The following is a 22,734-nucleotide window of genomic DNA, read 5'->3' as shown; positions in this document are numbered from 1 at the left end:
TTTATGCATTCTTTGGGGTTGATTTACTAAAACCAGAGAGTGCAAAATCTGGTGCAGCTCTGCATAGAAACCAGTCAGCTTTCAGTTTTTTTTTTTTTGTCAAAGCTTACTTGAACAAACTGAAGTTAGAAGCTGATTGGCTAACATGAACAGCTGCACCAGATTTGGCACTTTCCAGTTTTAGTAAATAAACTACACTACATATTAATGCATAGCTCCCAACTGTCCCTGATTTCGAGGGACTGTCCCTGATTTGGAGCAATGTCCCTCTGTCCCTCTTTCACCCTCATTTGTCCCTCATTTTGGTCTGATCCATATAGTTGTATATAAAATGCAATTTTTATCTTTCAAAACGTGTTTCCCAGTGCTAAACCTCTCATCCAAATTATAAATTGCTGCAGTGTAAATTTTATAAGCCAATATAAAGGAATAGTAGTGGTAAAAAAAAGTCCCTTTTGGATTTAATTAACCTTTTTTTTTGGGTTAATTCTCCTTTAAGGGGGTGTGGCAGGGGGCATGTTCTATGCCTACATACATTTGCTAGTAGGTGTCCCTCATTCCCATCTCAAAATGTTGGGAGGTATGGTAATATTCCTGTAGGCGCAGGTACAAATGCAGAATTCACAGCAAAAAGCTCAAATGCAGGACCACAATAGACCCATTGCAGCCTATAGAGGTGTCTTTCAGGGTTGCATTAAGTCCACAGATGCATTTCCTTATTGGTTATATCAGGGGACAATCATCTCATTCTCGGGTTTTGACTGGTTGTAGTTCGGGATTTAGGAGGTGAACATATGTAAGACAGATATCTAGTCAAAGAAGGCTGCTATAGTGTGCTGTATAATATGCCTTGGATAATAGCATCTATGAAAGTAAAGAAACTAACTGTATCTATCCATAAATCACAAGACATTATGATTTAAAGAGGAGCTCCAGGCTCCCCCCCAAAACATTTAAGGTCCGCAGCTTCAAATACTGTAGCTGCTGACTTTTAATATTAGATTACCTTACCTGACTTACCTGTTCAGGATTCCAGCGGTGTCCTTACCCGAGCCAATTTTTCAATCACCTATCGGGTGCTGGCCCCGCCATCTTGACTAAGGGAAATGGACAGCCTGTTTCCTACTGTGCATGCATGTAGTGCGTTGCGCTTTGTGAATGGGCTGGCTGCCGGGGAAGGAGGGGGGGGGTGAACTTCTGTCTGTTTGCAGCAGCAAAGTGAGCCCGGAAGTGGGAGCGGGTACCAGTCAAAACCAGGTGCCAATGTGGCAGTGGAGGGAGGAGGAGGCAGACAAGCAGAGCTTCCCCTTTTGGGTGGACTACAAAAAATTGTTTCAGTAAAATCTTTAAAAAACATTTTGTCAAGCAAGCTGCTTCCTACCTGAGCGCATCCTGTCCTTTCCTAATATAAGCAGCTCTGGTATCTTCTGCCCCTACCCTACCCTTTCTATTCAACAGTAGCTATCAGAGAGTGGTGCCAGTGGAAAGTCAGGTCATGCAAGAACAACAGACTGCCATACAATATCATTGGGCACCTTTGGATTAAAAAAAACTCATTCACTCATAATTAAAGTATATTACCAACTGAAACATGTGTGGGCCATCTGTATCTGCCGCTAACAACCCTACCACATACCTCCCAACTTTCTTAGATAGGAGGGACACATTATAGCACAAGGTATGTGTACAAAGGACACAACCCTGCTATGGACCTAAAAAAAAGTGATCATTTGGAAACTGATTGAAAGGCTTAGTGCAGTGTAACACATTTGATAGTTAAATAGAACCTTTTTGAAGATGTTTATACATCAGACCAAAAAGAGGGAGAACTGAGAAGGAAAGAGGGACAGAGGGATTTGGTTCCAAAACAGGGACAGTCCCTTTAAATGGGGGACGGCTGGAAACTATGCATTTCGTCTTAGGCCATGTCTGTGTTGGCTACATAGAAACCTGGCCCTGTGTGCACTACAGGATACAGGATATACTAAAATAGTATTCATCTTATCTACAGCAAATATTCTGCAATGCACATAAAGACAACGGTGACAGAATTTCCATCCATCAACTGGTCCCTGCTCTAAAGGCAGCAGGTAAGACAAGTGTAATTGGTGAATATTTTATCCCGAGGCTAATATTCAATGACAATAGTTATAAATATGTTTATAAATTTATAGATATGCTTTTTGGATATCTACATATCCAAAAAGCATATCTATAAATCATATATGTTATGTATAGGTTATGAACCAAAATAAACTGAAGGTGTTGTTTAAAGAGATTACATACACCCCAGTAATCCATTGGTCATTTTCTGCAGGCCAGAAACCATCCATCCCTCTCCTACAGCATAAAATGTTCTAAAACTATAACAGCAATCCCGAGAACCAATACTGATTCATTGCTGGTATGTGAGAGGAAATCATGATTGCTGTCGCACTCTATGCTATGGCTGACAAAAAGAGAGGTTTCAGAGGAGATATGATAGAGATATAAAAATACCCCAGTGGTAAATCTAGCATAGGGAGGACATTTTTCAGTTTCAGAGAGCTTAAGTAGACACAGTGCCACTCAATGAAATTGGAAAAGAAGCAGTTCAACCTTAAACTGCATAGGGGGTTCTTTACTGCTAGAGCGGTAAGGGTGTGGAACTCCTTTCCTCAATTAGTGGTGCCAGCTGGAAGTGTTTATAGTTTTAAAAAACTCTTAGGCCCCTTTCACTCTTGTGCGACTTGTCCTGCGACTTGGCACTGCAAAGTCGCACCCCATGATTTCCAATGAGTACCATTCATACCATTCTCTTCTTGAAGAGGAAAGAATGAGGAGTTGTCCTTCAAAACGTTACCGCCCCCTATGCCCTTCACGTAGAGGTTACCAATAAATCATTTGCTTTTATTATAACTTGAATCCTACGTTCCTGTACTTTTATTTGCTCTCCATAAAAGATTGGGCTCTGATTACATGTTGGGGAACCTCTATGTGAGATAACCATGACCTTGAGGTGCGATTTGGTGGTTCAAGGCCATCTTAACCACTTGCCCACTGGGCACTTAAACCCCCTTCCTAACCAGACCATTTTTCAGCTTTCAGTGCTCTCACATTTTGAATGACAATTACTCAGTCATGCATCATTGTACCCATAAGAAATTTTTGTCCTTATTTTTCCCACACAAATAGAGCTTTCGTTTGGTGGTATTTGATCACCTCTGGGTTTTTTATTTCTTTTGCGCTATAAATGAAAAAGACTGAAAATTTTGTAAAAAAAAAAAAAAACAATTTTCTTGGTTTCTGTTGTAAAATTTAGCAAATTAGTATTTTTTCTTCATAAATGATGGTCAAAATTTATACTGCTACATATCTTTGGTAAAAGTAACTTAAGTCAGTGTAAATGATTTGGTCTTTGTGAAAGTTATAGAGTCTACAAGCTAAGGTGCCAATCATTGAAAATTATTTTCATTTCTTGAGACCCTAACAAGCCAGGAAAGTACAAATACCCCCCAAATTACCCATTTTTAGAAAGTAGACAGTCCAAGGTATTTAGTAAGAGGCATGGTAAGTTGTTTGAAGATGTAATTTTTTCCCACAATTCTTTGCAAAATGAATTTTTTTTTTTCACAAAATTGTCATATTAACGGCTTATTTCCCTCACACAGCATATGCATACCACAAATTATACCCCAAAACACATTCTGCTACTCCTCCTGAGTATGGCGATACCAAATGTGTGAGACTTTTACACAGCCTGGCCACATACAGAGGCCCAACATGCAGGGAGCACCATCAGGTATTCTAGGAGCATAAATTACACATCTAATTTCTAGACTACTGCTTATGCCCCTACACACGATCGGACATTCCGACAACAAAATCCATGTTTTTTTTACGACGGATGTTGGCTCAAACTTGTCTTGCATACACACGGTCACACAAAGTTGGTCGGAAATTCTGAACGTCAACAACGCGGTGACGTACAACACATACGACAAGCCGAGAAAAATGAAGTTCAATAGCCAGTACTGCTCTTCTGCTTGATTCCGAGTATGCGTGGCACTTTGTGCGTCGGAATTGTGTACACACGATCGGAATTTACGACAACAGATTTTGTTGTCGGAAATTTGAGAACCAGATCTCAAATTTTGTGTGACGGAAATTCAGATGGAAAATGTCTGATGGAGCCTACACACGGTCGGAATTTCCGACAACAAGCTCTGATCGCACATTTTCCGTCGGAGAGTCCGAACGTGTGTACGGGGCATTACACTTTTGAAGGTCCTGGAGCACCAGGACAATGAAAACGCCCAAAAAATGAACCAATTTTGGAAAGTAAACACCCCAGCATATATTCTATGAGGTATTATGAGTCTTTTGAACATGTCATTTTTTTCCCACAAGTTTTTGGAAAATGTGGAAAGAAAATGGAAAAAACGCTTTTTTTGTTTTTACACACCCCAAAATATATTCTGCTACTCCTCCTGAGTATGGCGATTCCACATGTGTGAGACTTTTTTAAAATCCTGGCCACATACAGAGGCCCGACATGCAGGGAGCACCGACTGGTGTTCTAAGGGCATACATTTCAAATTAAATTTGACTACCCATTACACTTTTGTGGGGCACTGTAGTGGCATGGATGTGGCACAGATGAGAACTGATGTGACATGGATGTGGCATGGATGAGAACTGATATGGCATGGATGAGAACTGGTGTGGTACGGATGAGCACTGATGTGGCATGGATGTGGCATGGATGAGCACTGATGTGGCATGGATGTGGCACAGATGATCACTGATGTGGCACAGATGATCACTGATGTGGCACGGATGATCACTGATGTGGCATAGATGTGGCACGGATAAACACTGATGTGGCATGGATGAGCATGAATGAGCCATGGATGGGGATGGGTGAGCATGAATGAGCCATGAAGGGGGATGGATGAGCCATGCAGGGGGATGGATGAGCCATGAATGGGGATGGATGAGCCATGGATGGAGCACGGATGAGCCATGAATGGGGATGGATGAGCCATGGATGGAGCACGGATGGAGATATTTATTTTAACAGCAGCCGGTGATGTCACAGGTGCATGCGCACTGAAGGAACAACATTTCCGTGCCGTTCCTTCAGAGCTCTGTGCCGCGGCCATGACTCCTGCGCACATGCGTGGGAGTGACATCGTTGCGGCACGGCCATTCATACGGCTGAAGCCCATGAACCCGGAAGGAAGACCAGGTCTTATTATAGGCTTACCTATAGATACGGTAAATATCTTCTAAACGTGCATCATTTAGGAGATCTTTACTTTAGCAACAGCCGGTGGCATTACTGTCGTTCCTTCAGATCTCTGTGCCGCGGCGGTGACTCCTGCAGCCATTAATATAGGTGAAGAGGGAAGTGCCCCGACCCGTGACAGTGCAGCGCTGGGGGGCTTTGTTTTTAGTTAAGTCTGTGATAATGTGCTAGTATGCTGTGCATACTAGCAGATTACGACTAAAACCACCCAGGGGCCCATTTTTTTTTTCTTTTCTTTTTGCGGTTTACTACCACTTTAAGGGATTTCCCTGGTAATTAGAGACAGTTTACAAACCTATCCTTTAAAATCATCCATCTGTTTTAAAAAATGTATAATAAAAATACTCCATCTGCTTTTTTAAAAATGTTTTCATTCTACCAACCTACTCATCAGTGCCAGACTCGGTAATTTGACTGAGAAGCTAAATTAGCATGCAGCATGAGTCAGAGAATGTGCTTATTATGGAAGAGTGCAGACTTATATAATACACATCAAGCAGTCAAAAATAGCCCTCTATAATAAATCATATTTAACTTGTAATATATGCCTACCATGATCGATTCAGCGCCTCCCTGTTTTCATTTCTTTCAAAAACTAGGTAGAAATCTTCTTTTTTTTTTTACCGCTATATGTAAGTATGCCTCAGTGTTTAAAGATTATTTATGGAAAAGAAAAACTTTATTTACTGGAAGAAATATAAGGATAAAGTTATGGTATACAGTGCATTTAGTTGTTTTTTTTTTTATCATACAGGCCTCCCAGTAGATGATTTCTTAGTAAGACTTGTCCAATTAAGATATGGGGACCCCACTGGCTTTCTCAGCTATCATCATTTCATCTGCTGTCTCCTAAAATTTCAAAGTCTCACCGGTGAGTCTCAATAGCTTGGTTAGTAGACTAAAATAGAACTTTAGCATAACCTCATTTGACATGGGATATAACACAGCTGCAGCAAAAATCCTGTACAAAGCAATGACAAGCTGACAGCGGCCGCAGCTGTCTGCGGGTGTTCAGATGTAATTGCACTTGGAGCAATTACCTGCGCTTAGAGACAGATAATTGCTGTTGGACATGAGTCTCAGTTCATATCTTGGCGTTCCGAATTGTGGACAGAATCCCTGTGCGATCCCCGTCACATCCAATGGTACTCCGATCGCGGTGCTCTTTTGGCGCGATTCGTTGGGCGACAATCGCGGTAAAATCTCGTAAACAGAATCGCGGGAAGCCTGTTGCCCAAAAGAAGTTCTTGCACTTCTTTTGGGCGACAGGCGCCTCGCAATTCTGTTTGCGCGATTTTACTGCGATTGTCGCCCGACGATTTGAGGCAAAACTGCATCATAATCGGGGTGCCATTGGAAAGGAGGGGGATCGCATGGACATTCTGCGATTTTCTGCTATTTCGAATCGTGGGCAGAATCACGGCGATTCCGTCCACAATTTGGAACGCCAAGATATGAACGGAGCCTAAACAGCTTGCACTGAGGAGTGATCATCTGTCCCTAATCGCAGGTAATCGCCCCATGTGCAATTACATCTTAACACTTATGCAGCTGCTGTCAGCCTGTCATTGCTTTGTACAGACTGCGTGGCCACAATTATCCACATTCACCTCTGAATCCAGATGCAGGAACACAGTAGATTCCTGCTGCAGCTGTAGGTAAAATTCTGTGTGAATGAGGCCTAACAGTTAAATGGGTTGTCCACCTAAAGCTAATATTTTAGTTATGGTTTGAGCCTTGTGGTCTGCATCGACCCCCGACTACTTATGTCTAGGATATTTCAACAACAAGATCTCCCCGCTACAATGTCAAACTCTATTCCTGTCCTGGATTTAAAGAGTATAGCCAAATGTTTTTTTTTTTTACATTTTGGATAGTGAAGGGAAGGATTATAATACCCCTGTCAGTTGTCAGTTTTATATTATTGTTGTCTTAGTGACTCTGTCTGTAGGCAGGTCAGTCTGTATAGTAAATAAATAAATGTAGCGCTATGTGTAAAATTATAAATATAAAGTGCAAATCTCTAAAATAAATACATCCTACATATATATGAATAGTCCACAAAATTAAAAAATGAAGAAATAAAACATGAAAAACTCTTCTTGCGATAGTGTATCCACACAATTCCACCACAGTGATTGTTCGTCCTCAAAAGGAGTGCACCTCCCAGATGAGTCAAAACTCATATGCGGATCTCCCCACAAGCTCTTTGCTCTCACTTCCTCTTCCCAATCAATGGTGGGTAATCCAGATGGCTCTTTTCTTAATGGTAACTCAGTTCATTAATATCCGAAGAAACGGATCATCTTCCAGCTTTCCATGAGTTCAGGACATGTAAATAATAAGTATAGAGACCATAGTGTTCTCCGTATACAAATTTATTCAAAAGCCCCCAAACAGACAAGTTGCACTTACAAGATAAAAACTTTTAAAATCACATAAAAACCCCCAGAGTAGCACCGCCGTGTCCACATACACAGTGCCTGGCTGAACGTGACAATCAGCTCCTCCCTTCTAGACGTGTATCGGCCAATCACAGGCCTTCCTCAGTAGAACAGGTCTGTCTGTATGTTTAATTAGCACTCGGTTAGCACTCGGTTGCACAGGTGAGAGGGAAAGGGTTAATGTTTTGCCTCCTTTCCCGATGTGAAAAGGTCCAGATCCTGGGAAGGTGGGGGGAACTTGCTGAGACCTGTTGTCTACTCTGAAACACAGATTGGCCGGAACACCCCATGAGCATGGATTTCTCTATTCGAGCATTTCCAAGTATGGACTTTTCCCAAAGTAGCTACACTGGTGCAGGTAACCTGGGGCAGCCACAGTTCAGTTTAGTTGGGAGAAAGACATTATTGCATGCTATACATGTCATGCCAAGTTTACAGTAAAAGTTGAATAAACTGCTCAGAACCTGGCTAGAAGTTATTCAAGGGGTGCATGTGGGGTCTAGGCATATTCCTAAAGAACCTGGGCCCAAAACAGCAATATGGAGCATGTGTAACATCACTACAACAAAGGTTCATTCAGCAAGACAAGGAGGAAGAAGTAGTTGCCATGAGTAATCGTGAGGAAGAACTGCAACCAGTCGTCCTGGTCCTGGGCATCGGTGGGCACGCCTTCGGGCCAAGTGTTGTCCCACATGCAGCAGGAGTTAGTGACCTAGTTCATCGCCTGTCATAGCCTAAAGAAACCCTGGGGGAAGAAAACTCAGAGTAGTTGGCATGGGTACACCGCCGTACAGCTTCACACCTTTCTCTACTCACACACCTCCACAATGGTTAGATTTACACTCTCATTTTGTCCTTGTGACCAAGGTCGAATATTATGAAATTGTCCAGTGGGGTCAACAGTTTTAACCATCTAAGAGGGTAATTCCCCTTAGCTTGTAGAGTTTTGTTATCATATCCTGTTCATTTTCAGGACAGAAATGGGACAAATATATAAAAAATAAATAAATAAATAAAAAACTGACCTGATTTAATCTCATTTTATTAAAATAAATTGGCTTTACATACACTTTAACCACCCATCTTTGTGTGTTCCAACTACTCCTGATGTGTTCTCATAATACAAAAAAAATAACAAAATCCAATATGAAGAACACAACTCAATCATAATGGACACAGCAAGTGTGCAGACTGAGAAACTCAATTGCAGATACTTCACCTACCATGTCTATGAGAAACTGTCAGATCATTTATCTCTCCGGTATCTGCCAAAAAAAAATAAAATATCAGTTTTGGGTGGACAGACCCTTTGAACACACAGTTGATAGGGCATATATTTCATGAAAGCTGTGCCGATATTCACCACTTTTTGTATATTCTACAGAGAAGTTCCAGGCTGCAGATCTTACAGGGTCTGGCACAGTGACTCTTAGCTATCGTCAGGTAGGTGTGCAGTAATACATACCACTAGCCATACTGTGCAGCTTTCGCTTTACTTTGCACATGTTCTTTCTAATCATTCTGTACAAACAGTCCTAATATATATATATAACTCTCCCTCCCTGCTCCATGCAACACGTAAATATCTAACAACATTCATTCAGATGGGATGCCAATTGTACTGTTTGCAATAAAAACAGGTATTTCATTTAGTTAACGCAAATTGACCTGAATTATTCATATGTAAAATATGACAACATAAGCCTGGAAAATATTCAAAATTCCCGTATTATGTCTTAGATTCATGCATAAAGGAAGCATGTTTAAAATGTTTGACATTCTCGCCTAAACAGGTTGGAATGTGTAAAAATAACACTGTGCACTCATATGGGCAGAACTCTGTGGGCCATGTACATTATTGTATTTCTTGTGCAGGTGATACGACTTTGTAAGGCCCACTGCATGAGTCTCTGACATTTATATGCCGGCGAAGACTACAGATGCACTGTCCAGCCCCACTGCCAGCAGTCTGTCAAACTCTATGAGATGCTGACAGCTGCTGCGGCTGGGCAGAGCTGGACAGTGCACTGAGACCTACTAATGTTTAGGGCAGTATGTACCCAGGGACAAATGCCCACAACGTGAGAAATACAGGTGATACAAAATAAAATGTCTGCAAGATTTTAGTTGATTTTCCTTATAAAGCAGCCACAGCCTTCTCTGTGTGGAAGCAGCAGACTCTCTGCATACGTCTGACATACCCCCTCTTAGAGCTCTTCAATAAGCAAATCTCATGCTCCCTGCTGATTGGAAAGTGGGAGTTTTTGGGCCCTCCCACTGTAGCTGTCAGCCTGGGTGAGAAGAGAGCTGGGCGGTCACATGATTGGCACTATGAAATAAGGTACACAGCAACTTTAAAAAAATAAAAACACACACTGGGGAATGTTGCATTATCTAACAGAGGAGATTGGAGAGAATTTTTCAAGTGGCTTTACAACCATTTTAATGTTGAGCGCACTGTGCTTGCGCCAGTGAACTCACCTGTTGCTGCAACTGTGACAATCTATTAAACGGTGCAAGTTTAGGAGATATTCACTGTACATACAGGCAAGTCTTATAAACTGACCTGTAGGCACAAGTAAAAAAGCAAAGTTTACTACTACTTTAACCCCTTCCCGTTACCTCCTGCCAGCCCTTTAAGTGAATCCTAAAGCTGGGCGGTGGAGTTCCTGATCATGTGACAACTGCAATTGGCTGTCACAGCAATCACATGATCAATAGCCCATCCCACCATTGACCCAGCCCTTTCCATGACTCAGTCAGTGTGCTGGAAGCATGCAGTGAGAGCATTCCTAGCATAGAACAGCACAGCCAGCATATACACCATATTGCCAAAAGTATTGGGGCGCCTGCCTTTACACGCACATGAACTTTAATGGCATCCCAGTCTTAATTCGTAGGGTTCAATATTGAGTTGGCCCACCCTTTGCGGCTAAAACAGCTTAAACTCTTCTGGGAAGGCTGTCCACAAGGTTTGAGGGTGTGTCTTTGAGGATGTTTGACCATTCTTTCAGAAGCGCATTTGTGGGGTCAGGCACTGATGTTGGATTAGAAGGCCTGGCTCGTAGCCTCCGCTCTAATTCATCCCAAAGGTGTTCTGTTGGGTTGAGGTCAGGCCAATCAAGTTCCTCCACCCAAACTCGCTCACCCATAACTTTATGGACCTTGCTTTGTGCACTGGTCCAAATCATTTGGTGGAGGGGGGATTATGGTGTGGGGTTGTTTTTCAGGTGTTGGGCTTGGCCCCTTAGTTCCAGTGAAGGGAACTCTTAAAGCGGGGGTCCACCTATCTATCGTTTTTTTTTTTTTGGAGTTCAATCACAAACTTTTCTTCTCATGATTATCTACTCACATGTTCTGTGTAATAAGTCCGCCTGTGTCCGATTTTGTTGTAAAGAATAACTTATAAAATTCACTGAAGGCGGTTTCCATCTTCATTGTGGGCATTTGAAGCCCACAAGCATGTATTTCCTGGATGCTGTGAATGCTGTGCTCCCAGCATTCACCGAGATGTTGTGATGACGCTGTTGCACAATGCATGCTGGGAAGCCTGAGACTAGCTCCCAGGGGACTGTGGGAGGTCTGGGAGAGGCTAGAAACACGCCTACTCCCATGGGAGGAAAACCAGGAAGTGCTAAGAAGATTAGAAAAAAAAGGTAATTACGGCGATTTAAATTTTTTTACACAGCATGTCAGCATCTAGGCAAGGAAGAGAATGCATAGAGATAATGTTCAAAATTTGGGTGGAACCCCGCTTTAAGGTATCAGCATACCAAGACTTTTTGGACAATTTCATGCTCCCAACTTTGTGGGAACAGTTTGGGGATGGCCCCTTCCTGCTCCAACATGACTGCGCACCAGTGGACAAAGCAAGGTCCATAAAGACATGGATGAGTGAGTTTGGGGTGGAGGAACTTGACTGGCCTGTGCAGTGTCCTGACCTCAACTCTGATAAAACACCTTTGGGATAAATTAGAGCGGAGACTGCGTGCAAGACCTTCTTATCCAACATCAGTGCCTGACCTGACAAATGCGCTTCTGGAAGAATGGTCAAACATTCCCATAGACACACTCCTAAACCTTGTGGACAGCCTTCCCAGAAGAGTTGCAGCTGTTATAGCTGCAAAGGGTGGGACAACTTAATATTGAACCCTACGGACTAAGACTGGGATGCCATTAAAGTTCATGGGCGTGTAAAGGCAGGTGTCCCAGTACTTTTGGTAATATAGTGTATGTGCCAGCCTGGCATTAAAACCCATTCAATGCGCTGACATATTCACCAGCAGGAACAGGTTAAACTAAGAGGTTAATCGACCTTTAACTGTCTCAGTTCTATTCAATTAGGATACACTGGGAAGTAAACATACGCAGGAACAAAAATTCAAACTTTTTAATGTTTCCTGGCAGACGCATGGGGTCACCATGGTTCTTTTACAGAAAGGGTGTTTTTTTAAGATTGACTATTGAAAAGTTAAAATTCCTATACTTTTTTTGTTGTTGTCTGTGTCCCGCTAAGGAGATTTTCTCTTCCTGTCCTGGAGACGTAACAGGAAGTTTCTCCAAAATGTTTGAAATTCACATCCTAAATAGTTCTCATAGGAATCGGTATCCCCATTTTCGATGTTCCATCATTTTGAATTTCTCATCATCTCTCAGTGACAGTGGTCCCCAGGACAAAAAGGGCCCTCAGGAGGAACCAGGCAGCGATTACATTTCTGAAAGGGTCTAACCCTTCCTTGCTTTATTCAAAAATGGAAATACTTTTACAAACATCTTAAAGCGGGGTTCCACCCAAATTTTGAACAATATCTGTATGTATTCTCTTCCTTGCCTAGATGCTGACATGCCGTTTAAAAAAATTTAAATCGCCGTAATTACCTTTTATTTTTCTATTCTTCTTTGCACTTCCTGGTTCTCCTCCCGTGGGAGTAGGCGTGTTTCTAGCCTCTCCCAGACTCCTGGGAGCTAGTCTCAGGCTTCCCAGGATGCCACTGAGCATGTGCGGGAACGAGTGGTGAATGCTGGGAGCACAGCATTCACCACATCCAGGAAATAAATGCTTGTGGGCTTCAAATGCCCACAATGAAGATGGAAACCGCCTGCAGTGAATAACATAAGTTATTCTTTCCGACGAAATCTGACACAGGCGGACATATTACACACAATATGTGAGTATGTAATGCTGAGAAGAAAAGTTTGTGAATGAACTCAAAAAAAAAAAAAAAACGATAGATAGGTGGACCCCCGCTTTAAGCTATCAAGTTTTATAAAAACCAAAAGATAATGCTGTATATTTCATATATTTCATCTGCAGTGGCTACTACTGGGTGCATACAGCTGATACGATCTCATAGAGAAGGACCACATGGACTATGCAGCATGAAGAAGCCATTGGTGATATATAAATATGTTTACTGTGTAGAATATGAAAAGATGGATCAGAAAATCTCTGGAATAGCAGTTCAATATCTGCCAATAAAATAACACGTATGAAAATGGGGTTTATATTGCCCCATTTTATAAGGAAATTTGGTATCCTTGGACAATTTGAAGGGAATTCTGGCAAGATGGAGAAAAACTTCCTACCTCAAAAGCTCCTATTTCACAACCATGTTGTTATTTGTACCATGTGCTGTTAAAGTTTTGTTATTCATGGACTCTAAATTGTTATAACTAAATATTCAGCTATGTCAAATAAGCCAACTCTTTTCAATGTAATAAATATGATTTCAATGTAACAAACATGAATAAATATGGCTTTCTTTTTGTGTCCTATAGTCTGTAGAGTAGTTATGGTGTACTTTAACCACTTGACCTCCAGAAGGTTTTACCCCCTTCTTGACCAGGGCATTTTTTGATATTTAGCACTGTGCTACTGTAACTGGTAATTGTGCGGTCATACAACACTGTACACAAATTACATTTATATCATTTTTTCACATATATAGAGCTTTCTTTTGGTGGCATTTGATCACCACTGGATTTTTAATTATATAAACAAAAAAATACCAAAATGTTTGAAAAACTAACAAACAATAAAGCAAATTTCTTTATAAGTTTTAGCCAAAATGTATTCTGCTATATGTCTTTGGTAAAAACCAAACTGCATTTTTGGGAACACTAGTATAGTTCTGATCATGATCAAGATACTGATCCATACAGACACTATACTAGTAATGGCAGTGATCAGCGAATTATAGTGTGACTGTAATAGGGTGGCGGGCAATCTAGCACTAACTGACACTGGCGGGGGGGGATGCCAACTGACTAACTGACACTAGTGATCAGGCCGTTTTTAAGGCAGGGCAAAAGGGGCAGCTGCCCTGGGCCCTGTCATTGTTGTGGGGCCCAAAGCAGCTGCCTCTTACTTGACAACTATCCTGGTTTAAATTCCCTCGTTCCTTGAGGTTTTAGTCCCGTGCTGTGTCCCAATATCTCAGTGTGAAGTGCTGCTACTAATGCTGCCCAGCTCTGCCCTATTGTTGTGTACAGATGACTCACCAGCAGACCCTGTGTTTATATGTAAATTACCGGCATTCATAGTAAATGTACGGCGGCCGGCGGCATTGATATGTATATCATGCCCCCTGAGGTCATATCCACAGTAATCTCTAGCAACCAATCAACAAGCAGAAATCATGTGCTGTAACCTCTAGCAACTAATCAGTGAGGCGTAATGTGTGCTGTAACCTCTAGCAACCAGTCAGTGAGCGGTAATGATACACTGTAACCTCTGGCAACCAATCGCAATAGCTGCCTGATCTGATTTAGTAAACTGACTTTGAGTCTAGCTGCTATTTATTGTATGTCTCAGAGCAGGTGGAGAGCAAAACTTCATGGGGGGGGGGGGCAAGAAAAGTTTTGCCCAGGGTCCAATCAATATTAAAGACGGCCCTGCTAGTGATGTGCTAGTAGTGACACTAATACAGTTATCCGTGATAATACTGTACACTGTACTAATAGTACTAGCTGGGAAGGGGTTAAAATCAAAGGGCAACCAAGGGGTTAACTGTGTGTCTAACAAGTGTAATGTGTGCTGCTTTTTACTAACAGACCTGTGTGCTTTTTCTTCCTGAACTCAGAGTTGATTTCAGGGAGAAGAAACAGACAGACCACTGTCTGTGCACAGAGTTCTGTGTGTATGTCAACACAGAACCCTGTGCTGTGATTGGCCACAGCCAATCAGTAGGTTTTAGCCATAAATCATTGGCTGAAATCTGCTGACAAACTCGTGTTGTGTCTAATCACAGCACAGGTGAGCAGGGGGCATACACATGCGCACCACCAACCAGGAAGTACACCGCAACGTACGGGTATGTTGCGGTGCCTGGTGCTGTGAGCGCGTCATCAAGCGGAACTGCAGTCTGTTCACATAATTTGTAATAAAAACATCTTTGCCATTCTGAAGCTTCCCTCCAACCACTTTGCCTATTATTTTATATATACTGTGATTCTGTACTTGCCAAATATGCTGCAGAAATCTCCCTCCAATGAGTCTGGCTGTAACTATTTTAACTGTGGGCAGCTGAAGCTGCTGCTTGTTCCCTTCCTGGATTTACACAGACACACAGAGGCACACCTCCAGCTCTGCAGCCCTCATTGTTCCTCTTATGACTCATCACCCCTCCCTTCCTGGCAAACTCTCATGAGAGTGAGAGAGAGAGCTGTGCATGATGCCATAAGCCTAGGCTAATGACCAGACAAGAAACAGGAAGTGGGCTGTATAAGGTATTTACTGGCAGAAAAAAAAAATGTTTTACTATCCAAAGTTAAAACAACAAGTGCAGAAGATTTAATAGATGGAAAGTTGAAAAAATGACTGAAGTTCCACTTTAATAACACGTTTCTCCATCCATAAAACAGTAATAGGCATTAACTTGTAAAGAGTATAGACAGTATTACAGATGTAATGACTGTAAACCGTGACACCTAAAGGCCAGAGGTTTGAACACCACATACAGCATAAATTGTGCTTACTAATATGTAAGGCTGGCTTAACACTTATGTGTTGCGGTAATGTATGTTACACCATTGCATGTTAAAAAAGGGGACTTTGTGCAGTACCATGTATTTACTTAGAGTTTCACCCTATGACACAAGTACATAAGCTGCCAAAATCAATGCTGCAGTGGATCATGGGGCACATGCAGAACACTGTGGAGTGCTGTTCTACAAAATGATGAAGCCTTACCTCTACACTGCACTTGCTGTTCCCGTGTGATTTCTGAAATGCTGCAGGGACCTTTTCCCTGCGTTTCAGGAAGCACAGCAGCCCATTCAAATGAATGGGCTGCTGTGCCCACGCAAAACGTGACCCGCAGAGCTGCACAGATGTGAACCTAGCCTTAGTGAGACACACAACTCCAGATGACTGAGCACAGGAGGCACAGCAGGCAGCTGCATTGTATGGGCAGCACAGTGGTGTAGTGGGTAGCACGTTCGCCGAGCAGTAAAAAGGGTTTGCTGGTTTGTATCCCAACCTTGACACTACCTGCCTGGAGTTTGCATGTTATTCCTGTGTCTGTGTGGGTTTCCTCCGGGTACTCCGGTTTCCTCCTACACTCCAAAGACATGCTGGTAGGTTAATTAGATCCTGCCTAAATTGCCCCTAGTATGTGTATGTATGAATGCGAGTTAGGGACTTTCGAGTGTAAGCTCCTTGAGGGTAGGGACTGATGTGAATGCACAATGGATATGTAAAGCGCTGCGTAAATTGACGGCGCTATATAAGTACCTGAAATAAATAAATAAATAATTGTCAGTCTTAGGGGAGGGTAGTGTTAAATGTATTAGCAGATTTTGCCGGGCCACGTCGTTCATTCACAGTTCTTTGTGAATGAGAAACTACAAGTCCCAACATCCTTTGTGCCTGTCGGCTTTTAGTTGCAATGAACTACCATAGCGCTGTTGAGAGCTCTGGTAGTTCACTGTCTTTTCCTGTCAGTGGGTATTTGCCTGCCAGTATGATGTACGAGCAGACAGATACACTGAGAAGTCTGCAGGAGTTCTACATGGCACCCGCTTTCCAGGCTCCAAGTAAAAAAAAATAATAAATGCATTTTTTTTACCTGCAAAAAGATGTGCATTTATTTATTTTTATTTTTTTTAAGGTGAACTTATACTTTAATCACTCTTGCCAGTGTGAAGTGGTTTGTCTCAGCTATCTAAATGGATACATTCTGCCAGAGAGCATGTGCTTTTGAAAAACAACAGAGTTGCTGGCTCGGTCACCAAATCAATATAGAGGAAAGAAAGCCTAAAAAGGCAACTAATGCAGCCATCACATGTAAGAATTGATAAGCTGCAATATAAGAAATGTTTGCTTTTGGGTTTAATACTTCTTTAAGGATAACAAAAGTTCTCTTAATTAAATGTTCCACCAAAAACTAATTCAAATCATAGCGCCACTCAAAAGCGGAAGCTCCGCTTGTTTGCACCCTCCACTGCCACATTTGGCCCTTTCCTTTTGGGGGGGGGTACCTGGTCTTGGTACCCACTCCCACTTCTGGGTGAGATTGCTGCGTCGATCTTTGACAATGTTCAGCCCCTCCTCCTTACGCAGCAGCCTTCTGGGACACACACAGGTCCCAGAAGACTGCGGGACCATGCACAAAGCAGGAAACTGGCAGGCTTCACTGCCGTTTTCCCTTACCTAAGATGCCTGGCGCCTGCACCCCAAGCCATTTAAAGAATTGGCTCAGGTACCGACATCGTTGGATTCCTGGACAGGTAAGTGTCCTTTTATTAATAGTCAGCAGCTACAGTATTTGTAGCTGCTGACTTTTAATTTTTTGGGGGGAGACTGGAGCTCCTTTTTAACCACTTCAGCCCCGGAAGGATTTACCCCCTTCCTGATCAAGCCCTTTTTTTGTGATACGGCACTGCTTCACTTTAACTGACAATTACGCGGTCGTGTGATGATGTAACCTAACAAAACTTCCCACAAATAGAGCTTTCTTTTGGTGGTATTTGATCACCTCTGCGGTTTTTATTTTTTGCGCTATAAACAAAAAAAAGAGCGAACATTTTGAAAAAAAGCAATATTTTTTACTTTTTGCTATAATAAATATCCCCCAAAAAATATATTAAAAAACTAATTTCTTTCTCAGTTTAGGCCGATATGTATTCTACATATTTTTTGTAATAAAAAATTGCAATAAGCGTATATTGATTGGTTTGCGCAAAAGTTATTGCGTCTACAAAATAGGGGATACATTTATGACATTTTTATTGTTCATTTTTTTTATTAGTAATGGCGTCGATCTGCGATTTTTATCATGACTGCGACATTGCAGCGGACAGATCAGACACTTTTGACACTATTTTGGGACCATTGGCATTTATACAGCGATCAGTGCTTTAAAAATGCACTGATTACTGTGTAAATGTCACTGGCAGGGAAGGGGTTAAATGCTAGGGGGAGATCAAGTGGTTAAGTGTGATCTCTGGGTGTGTTCTAACTGTAGGGGGGATGGATTCACTAGAACATGACAGAGATCACTGGGAGCAGTAGATCCCTGTCATGTTGCTAGGCAAAACAGGGAAAAGCCTTGTTTACATAGGCATCTCTCTGTGTCACGATCGTGGGGCACCGGCGGGCATCAAGTCCGCGGGCATGCTCCCGCGGCGCACGCACACCCGCTAGCCGCTGATGACACAGCGACGTATGGGTATGTTGTTTTGCGCACCCGTGCCACTTTGCCGACGTATATTCGGCGTGAGCCGGTCGGCAAGTGGTTAAAGAAAAACACCAATAATGAAGGTAAATATGTGAAATAAATGGGCTGTCATTGCTGAGCTTCTTTTGTAAATGTTCATTTCCTATGTGTCTCTAGCTTTGAGTCACTGACCACTAACAGGCATGTGGTAACCAAACTCAGAGTGAGGTCATAATTCCTTCCTACATATTTTTTCCAGTTAGTGACTTACATATTATTGAAGCCATTAGATTTGCTTTACAGTCAGGCAACCAGCATGTTCAAAATGAAAGGGCAGCAGCGCTGGCGTACTTACGTCCCTCAATAAAGATTTCCTTTCCGTATATAAAAAAAAAAAATCAAAATTTTTTGATATATTCAGTAAACAGGACAAACAGGCAATGCACTGCATGCAAATCTCAGTATTAAATCTCAAACAATCAGAATTTCTTCCCTGAAGTCAGACCTTGGTCTGAAGTATATGTTAATTGGTTAATCTGTTACTGAAACAACCTGTTAATGGGTGAGATCTGTAGTGGTATCTTTAGGGATTAAAATTCCATTGTCTGGAACCCACACCCAAAATAGCAACTGCAGCCTTTTTGTTTTTGCGTTCTTTGTAAGATAAAGGTGCTGTCCATAGACAGGTTCACTAGTAGCATAATCAGAGGACTCTGGCCTGGAATGTGCATGTATTTACATTGTGACTAGGTATAGAATGTGATAATTAATGATTAACTGGACATTGCGTGATCTATTGCAACAGATTTTTGATTATATTAGATGTTGGGATGCTCAATTTAACACTAAGAAACAACAAAACACAGTAATATAAATAACATACAGTATCTCACAAAAGTGAGTACAGTCCTCACATTTTTGTAAATATTATATTATATCTTTTCTTGTGACAAATCCAAAGAAATTACACTTTGCTACAATGTAAAGTAGTGAGTGTACAGCTTGTATAACAGTGTAAATTTGCTGTCCCCTCAAATTAACTCAACACACAGCCATTAATGTCTAAACCACTGGCAACAAAAGTGAGTACACCCCTAAGTGAAAATGTCCAAATTGGACCCAAAGTGTCAATATTTTGTGTGGCCACCACTATTTTCCAGCACTACCTTAACCCACTTGGGCATGCAGTTCACTAGAGCGTCACAGGTTGCCACTGGAGTCCTCTTCCACTCCTCCATGACGACATCACGGAGCTGGAGGATGTTAGAGACCTTGCGCTCCTCCACCTTCTGTTTGAGGATGCTCCACAGATGCTCAATAGGGTTTAGGTCTGGAGACATGCTTGGCCAGTCCATCACCTTTACCCTAAGCTACTTTAGCAAGGCAGTGGTCGTCTTGGAGGTGTGTTTGGGGTTGTTATCATGTTGGAATACTGCCCTGCGGCCCAGTCCCAGAAGGGAGGGGATCATGCTCTGCTTCAGTATGTCACAGTACATGTTGGCATTCATGGTTCCCTCAATGAACTGTAGCTCCCCAGTGCCGGCAGCACTCATGCAGCCCCAAATCATGACACTCCCACCACCATGCTTGACTGTGGGCAAGACACACTTGTCTTTGTATTTCTCACCTGCTTGCCGCCACATACGCGTGACACCATCTGAACCAAATGAGTTTATCTTGGTCTCATCAGACCACAACAGGACCTGGTTCCAGTAATCTATGTCCTTAGTCTGCTTGTCTTTAGCAAACTGTTTGCGGGCTTTCTTGTGCATCATCTTTAAAAGAGGCTTCCTTCCGGGACGACAGCCATGCAGACCAATTTGATGCAGTTTGCGGCATATGGTCTGAGCACTGACAGGCTGACCCCTTCAACCTCTGCAGCAATGCTGGCAGCACTCATACGTCTATTTCCCAAAGTTAACCTCTGGATATGACACTGAGCACGTGCACTCAACTTGGACATTTTTCACTTAGGGGTGTACTCACTTTTGTTGCCAGCGGTTTAGACATTAATGGCTGTGTGTTGAGCTATTTTTAGGGAACAGCAAATTTACACTGTTATACAAGCTGTACATTGACTACTTTGTATTGTAGCAAAGTGTAATTTCTTCAGTGTTGTCACATGAAAAGATATAATAAAATATTTACAAAAATGTGAGGGGTGTACTCACTTTTGTGAGATATGGTATATGTGACTAATATGTACCCCAGAAACTCAAAATGCTGCCTTTACCAATATATTTGTGCCTCCATAGGTAAACTGTGAATAAACTCAGTTAATCCAATATATTCTGGCTAATATACTGCAACACCTCCCAGCAGACACTAGATGGCGCTTCTGAAATTGAGATAATGCATAAGCAAAGTTATATAGTCAATGTGAAATCTTTTAATAGCATACTTTTACCGCAAGTATTTGGAGCACTAAGGGTCCTCTGTCAAGCACACTAACAAGCAAAACCTGGAATGTCTAAAGCCTAGTACACATGATCAGAAAATCGGGCGAAAAATACCACTTTCAAAGCGATCATACGATAATCTGATTGTTAGTGCACATTTTTTTGCGAGCCGATCAGGACAGTTCATCCGAAATGATCTGAATAGACAAACACGAACTGTTATCGTCCGATTTTTGTTTAATCAGTACAGTTTTCATCTGAAAAAAATCGAAAGAACAAGACTATGCATGCTTGGAAATGAAAGAATACATTACTATACAATACAATACATTACCTGAGGCCACATGGCAGCCTGTACAGAGGAGGAGCAGTGACCCCCCTTACTCCAGGACCCCGTTCTCCTGCTGAAGACCCCGTGCACATGTGCTTTATTGGTATAAATACAGTCACCCAGCATGCCTTGAGGCACCTTCCTCTGCCAATATCCAGGGCTGTATGTACACCCATACTTCCATTTGTCCATTTGTCAGGTTTCCTCCCATTGTCCAATATGCCCCTTCCTATTGGACCAGTGTGAAACAGGTAGATAACATGAGCAGCCCCTATCAATAGATCACTGCTCCCTGTTAGGCAGGGAGCACCTAAATTTGCCTGACGGTCCCACTGTTAAGCAGGGAAATCCAAAAATTATGCACTCTCTAGCATCTACCTAGGAGGGCTCTACATCCACCCCCTGCCAAAAATAAGCCATGTCCTCAGTGGCATTGGGCAGCCCCCCCTTCAAAAATGTTTGTACAAAAATTTACAAGGAGTATCCCACAAACTTGGAAGAGGGGGAAAAGGGAATTAACAAATGAACAAAGCCATGGGGCATACCCCATATGTGGCCAATCTGTACAAGTCATCGGTTGTACAATATATATATATATATATATATATATATATATATATATATATATATATATACAGTATATATATATATATATACACATTTAAAGGAGAACTCCACCAAGTGCACTTTGTTAGTGCACCCCCCGCCAAACATACAATGATTGGTGGAGTAAAATGGCCAAACAGATGAAAGACAAAACCAGAGAAAATTCCCAGCTCAACTCACCAACCAGTCTGCTTACCAGCCAGATTAACCTGTCCAACAGTATGTGTTAAAAACAGGGGTTTAGTTAGCACACATTTGCAAATGCATGCATAGGCTGCAAGGCTTCTTCATGGCGCCCTGTGTATTCACTAAACCCCTGTTTTTTAACACATACCATTGGACAGGTTAATCCGGTTGGTAAGCAGACTGGTTGGTGAGTTGAGCTTGGAATTTTCCCTGATTTTGTCTTTCATGAGTTTGCCTTTCCATGTGCTCCTTGCTGTGAAGGCCAGTTATAGGTGGGGGCAGGGGTCATCTCTTTGTTACTGGTGTAAAATGGCCAAACACCCTAACTAACAATGCTACAAATATAATATTATCACATATTTACAACGTAAATGTATTATCATGGACTACCTCCGCTGAGGCATAAGAACTTCTTGTAAGCCTGCAAAAGAAAAGTACACATATATATGCAATTATACAACCTAGAATGCTAATAGTGAGATTGCCCTCTCTGCAGAGGTGACTTTCTCACCTGAACATGCACCTATCACTAAGTTTCACAAGAGTTTCACAAGTTTCACAAGAGATATTTTGTGCATCCGGCCCCTAAGGATAACTCTTGACACTTTGTCCTGTGGTGTTCCTATAAAAGACAAACAGAACAACCTACTATTGTGACTAGCTAAACACGTTCTGCAATATCCCAAACTTTTACCACGTGACTTGTAATAAGTAAAGTCCCTTTCTGTTTCAGTAATTTTTATTCAAGTTATTCACAGAACAGAATAAAGACTTTGGCATTGACAATGAACAATACATAGCTTTCATTTTCTGAAGAACA

At 42.0% G+C, this 22,734-nt stretch overlaps 1 protein-coding gene across 3 annotated transcripts in view; it reads left to right on the top strand.

Annotated features, from left to right (window-relative positions):
* Positions 1-13,486, top strand: part of LOC141107785 (calpain-1 catalytic subunit-like) — a 94,336-nt gene extending 80,850 nt beyond the window's left edge. For 2 of the 3 annotated variants that reach the window (XM_073598758.1, XM_073598757.1), the window contains exons 18-20: positions 2,012-2,090; positions 6,045-6,161; positions 13,049-13,486. In XM_073598758.1, coding sequence (XP_073454859.1) covers positions 2,012-2,090; positions 6,045-6,161; positions 13,049-13,218 — 366 coding nt within the window. In that variant the 3' untranslated portion in view covers positions 13,219-13,486. Of the gene's footprint in view, positions 1-2,011; positions 2,091-6,044; positions 6,162-9,118; positions 9,178-13,048 lie in introns of all 3 variants that reach the window. The other variant, XM_073598759.1, reaches the window with a different exon arrangement.
* Positions 13,487-22,734: the final 9,248 nt, after the last annotated feature.

Source organism: Aquarana catesbeiana, linkage group LG09 (assembly GCF_042186555.1).
Source record: "Aquarana catesbeiana isolate 2022-GZ linkage group LG09, ASM4218655v1, whole genome shotgun sequence".
NCBI classification, from domain to species: Eukaryota; Metazoa; Chordata; class Amphibia; order Anura; family Ranidae; genus Aquarana; species Aquarana catesbeiana.
Note: the sequence above shows the minus strand (reverse complement) of the source record. Positions and strands in the feature narration are given on the sequence as shown.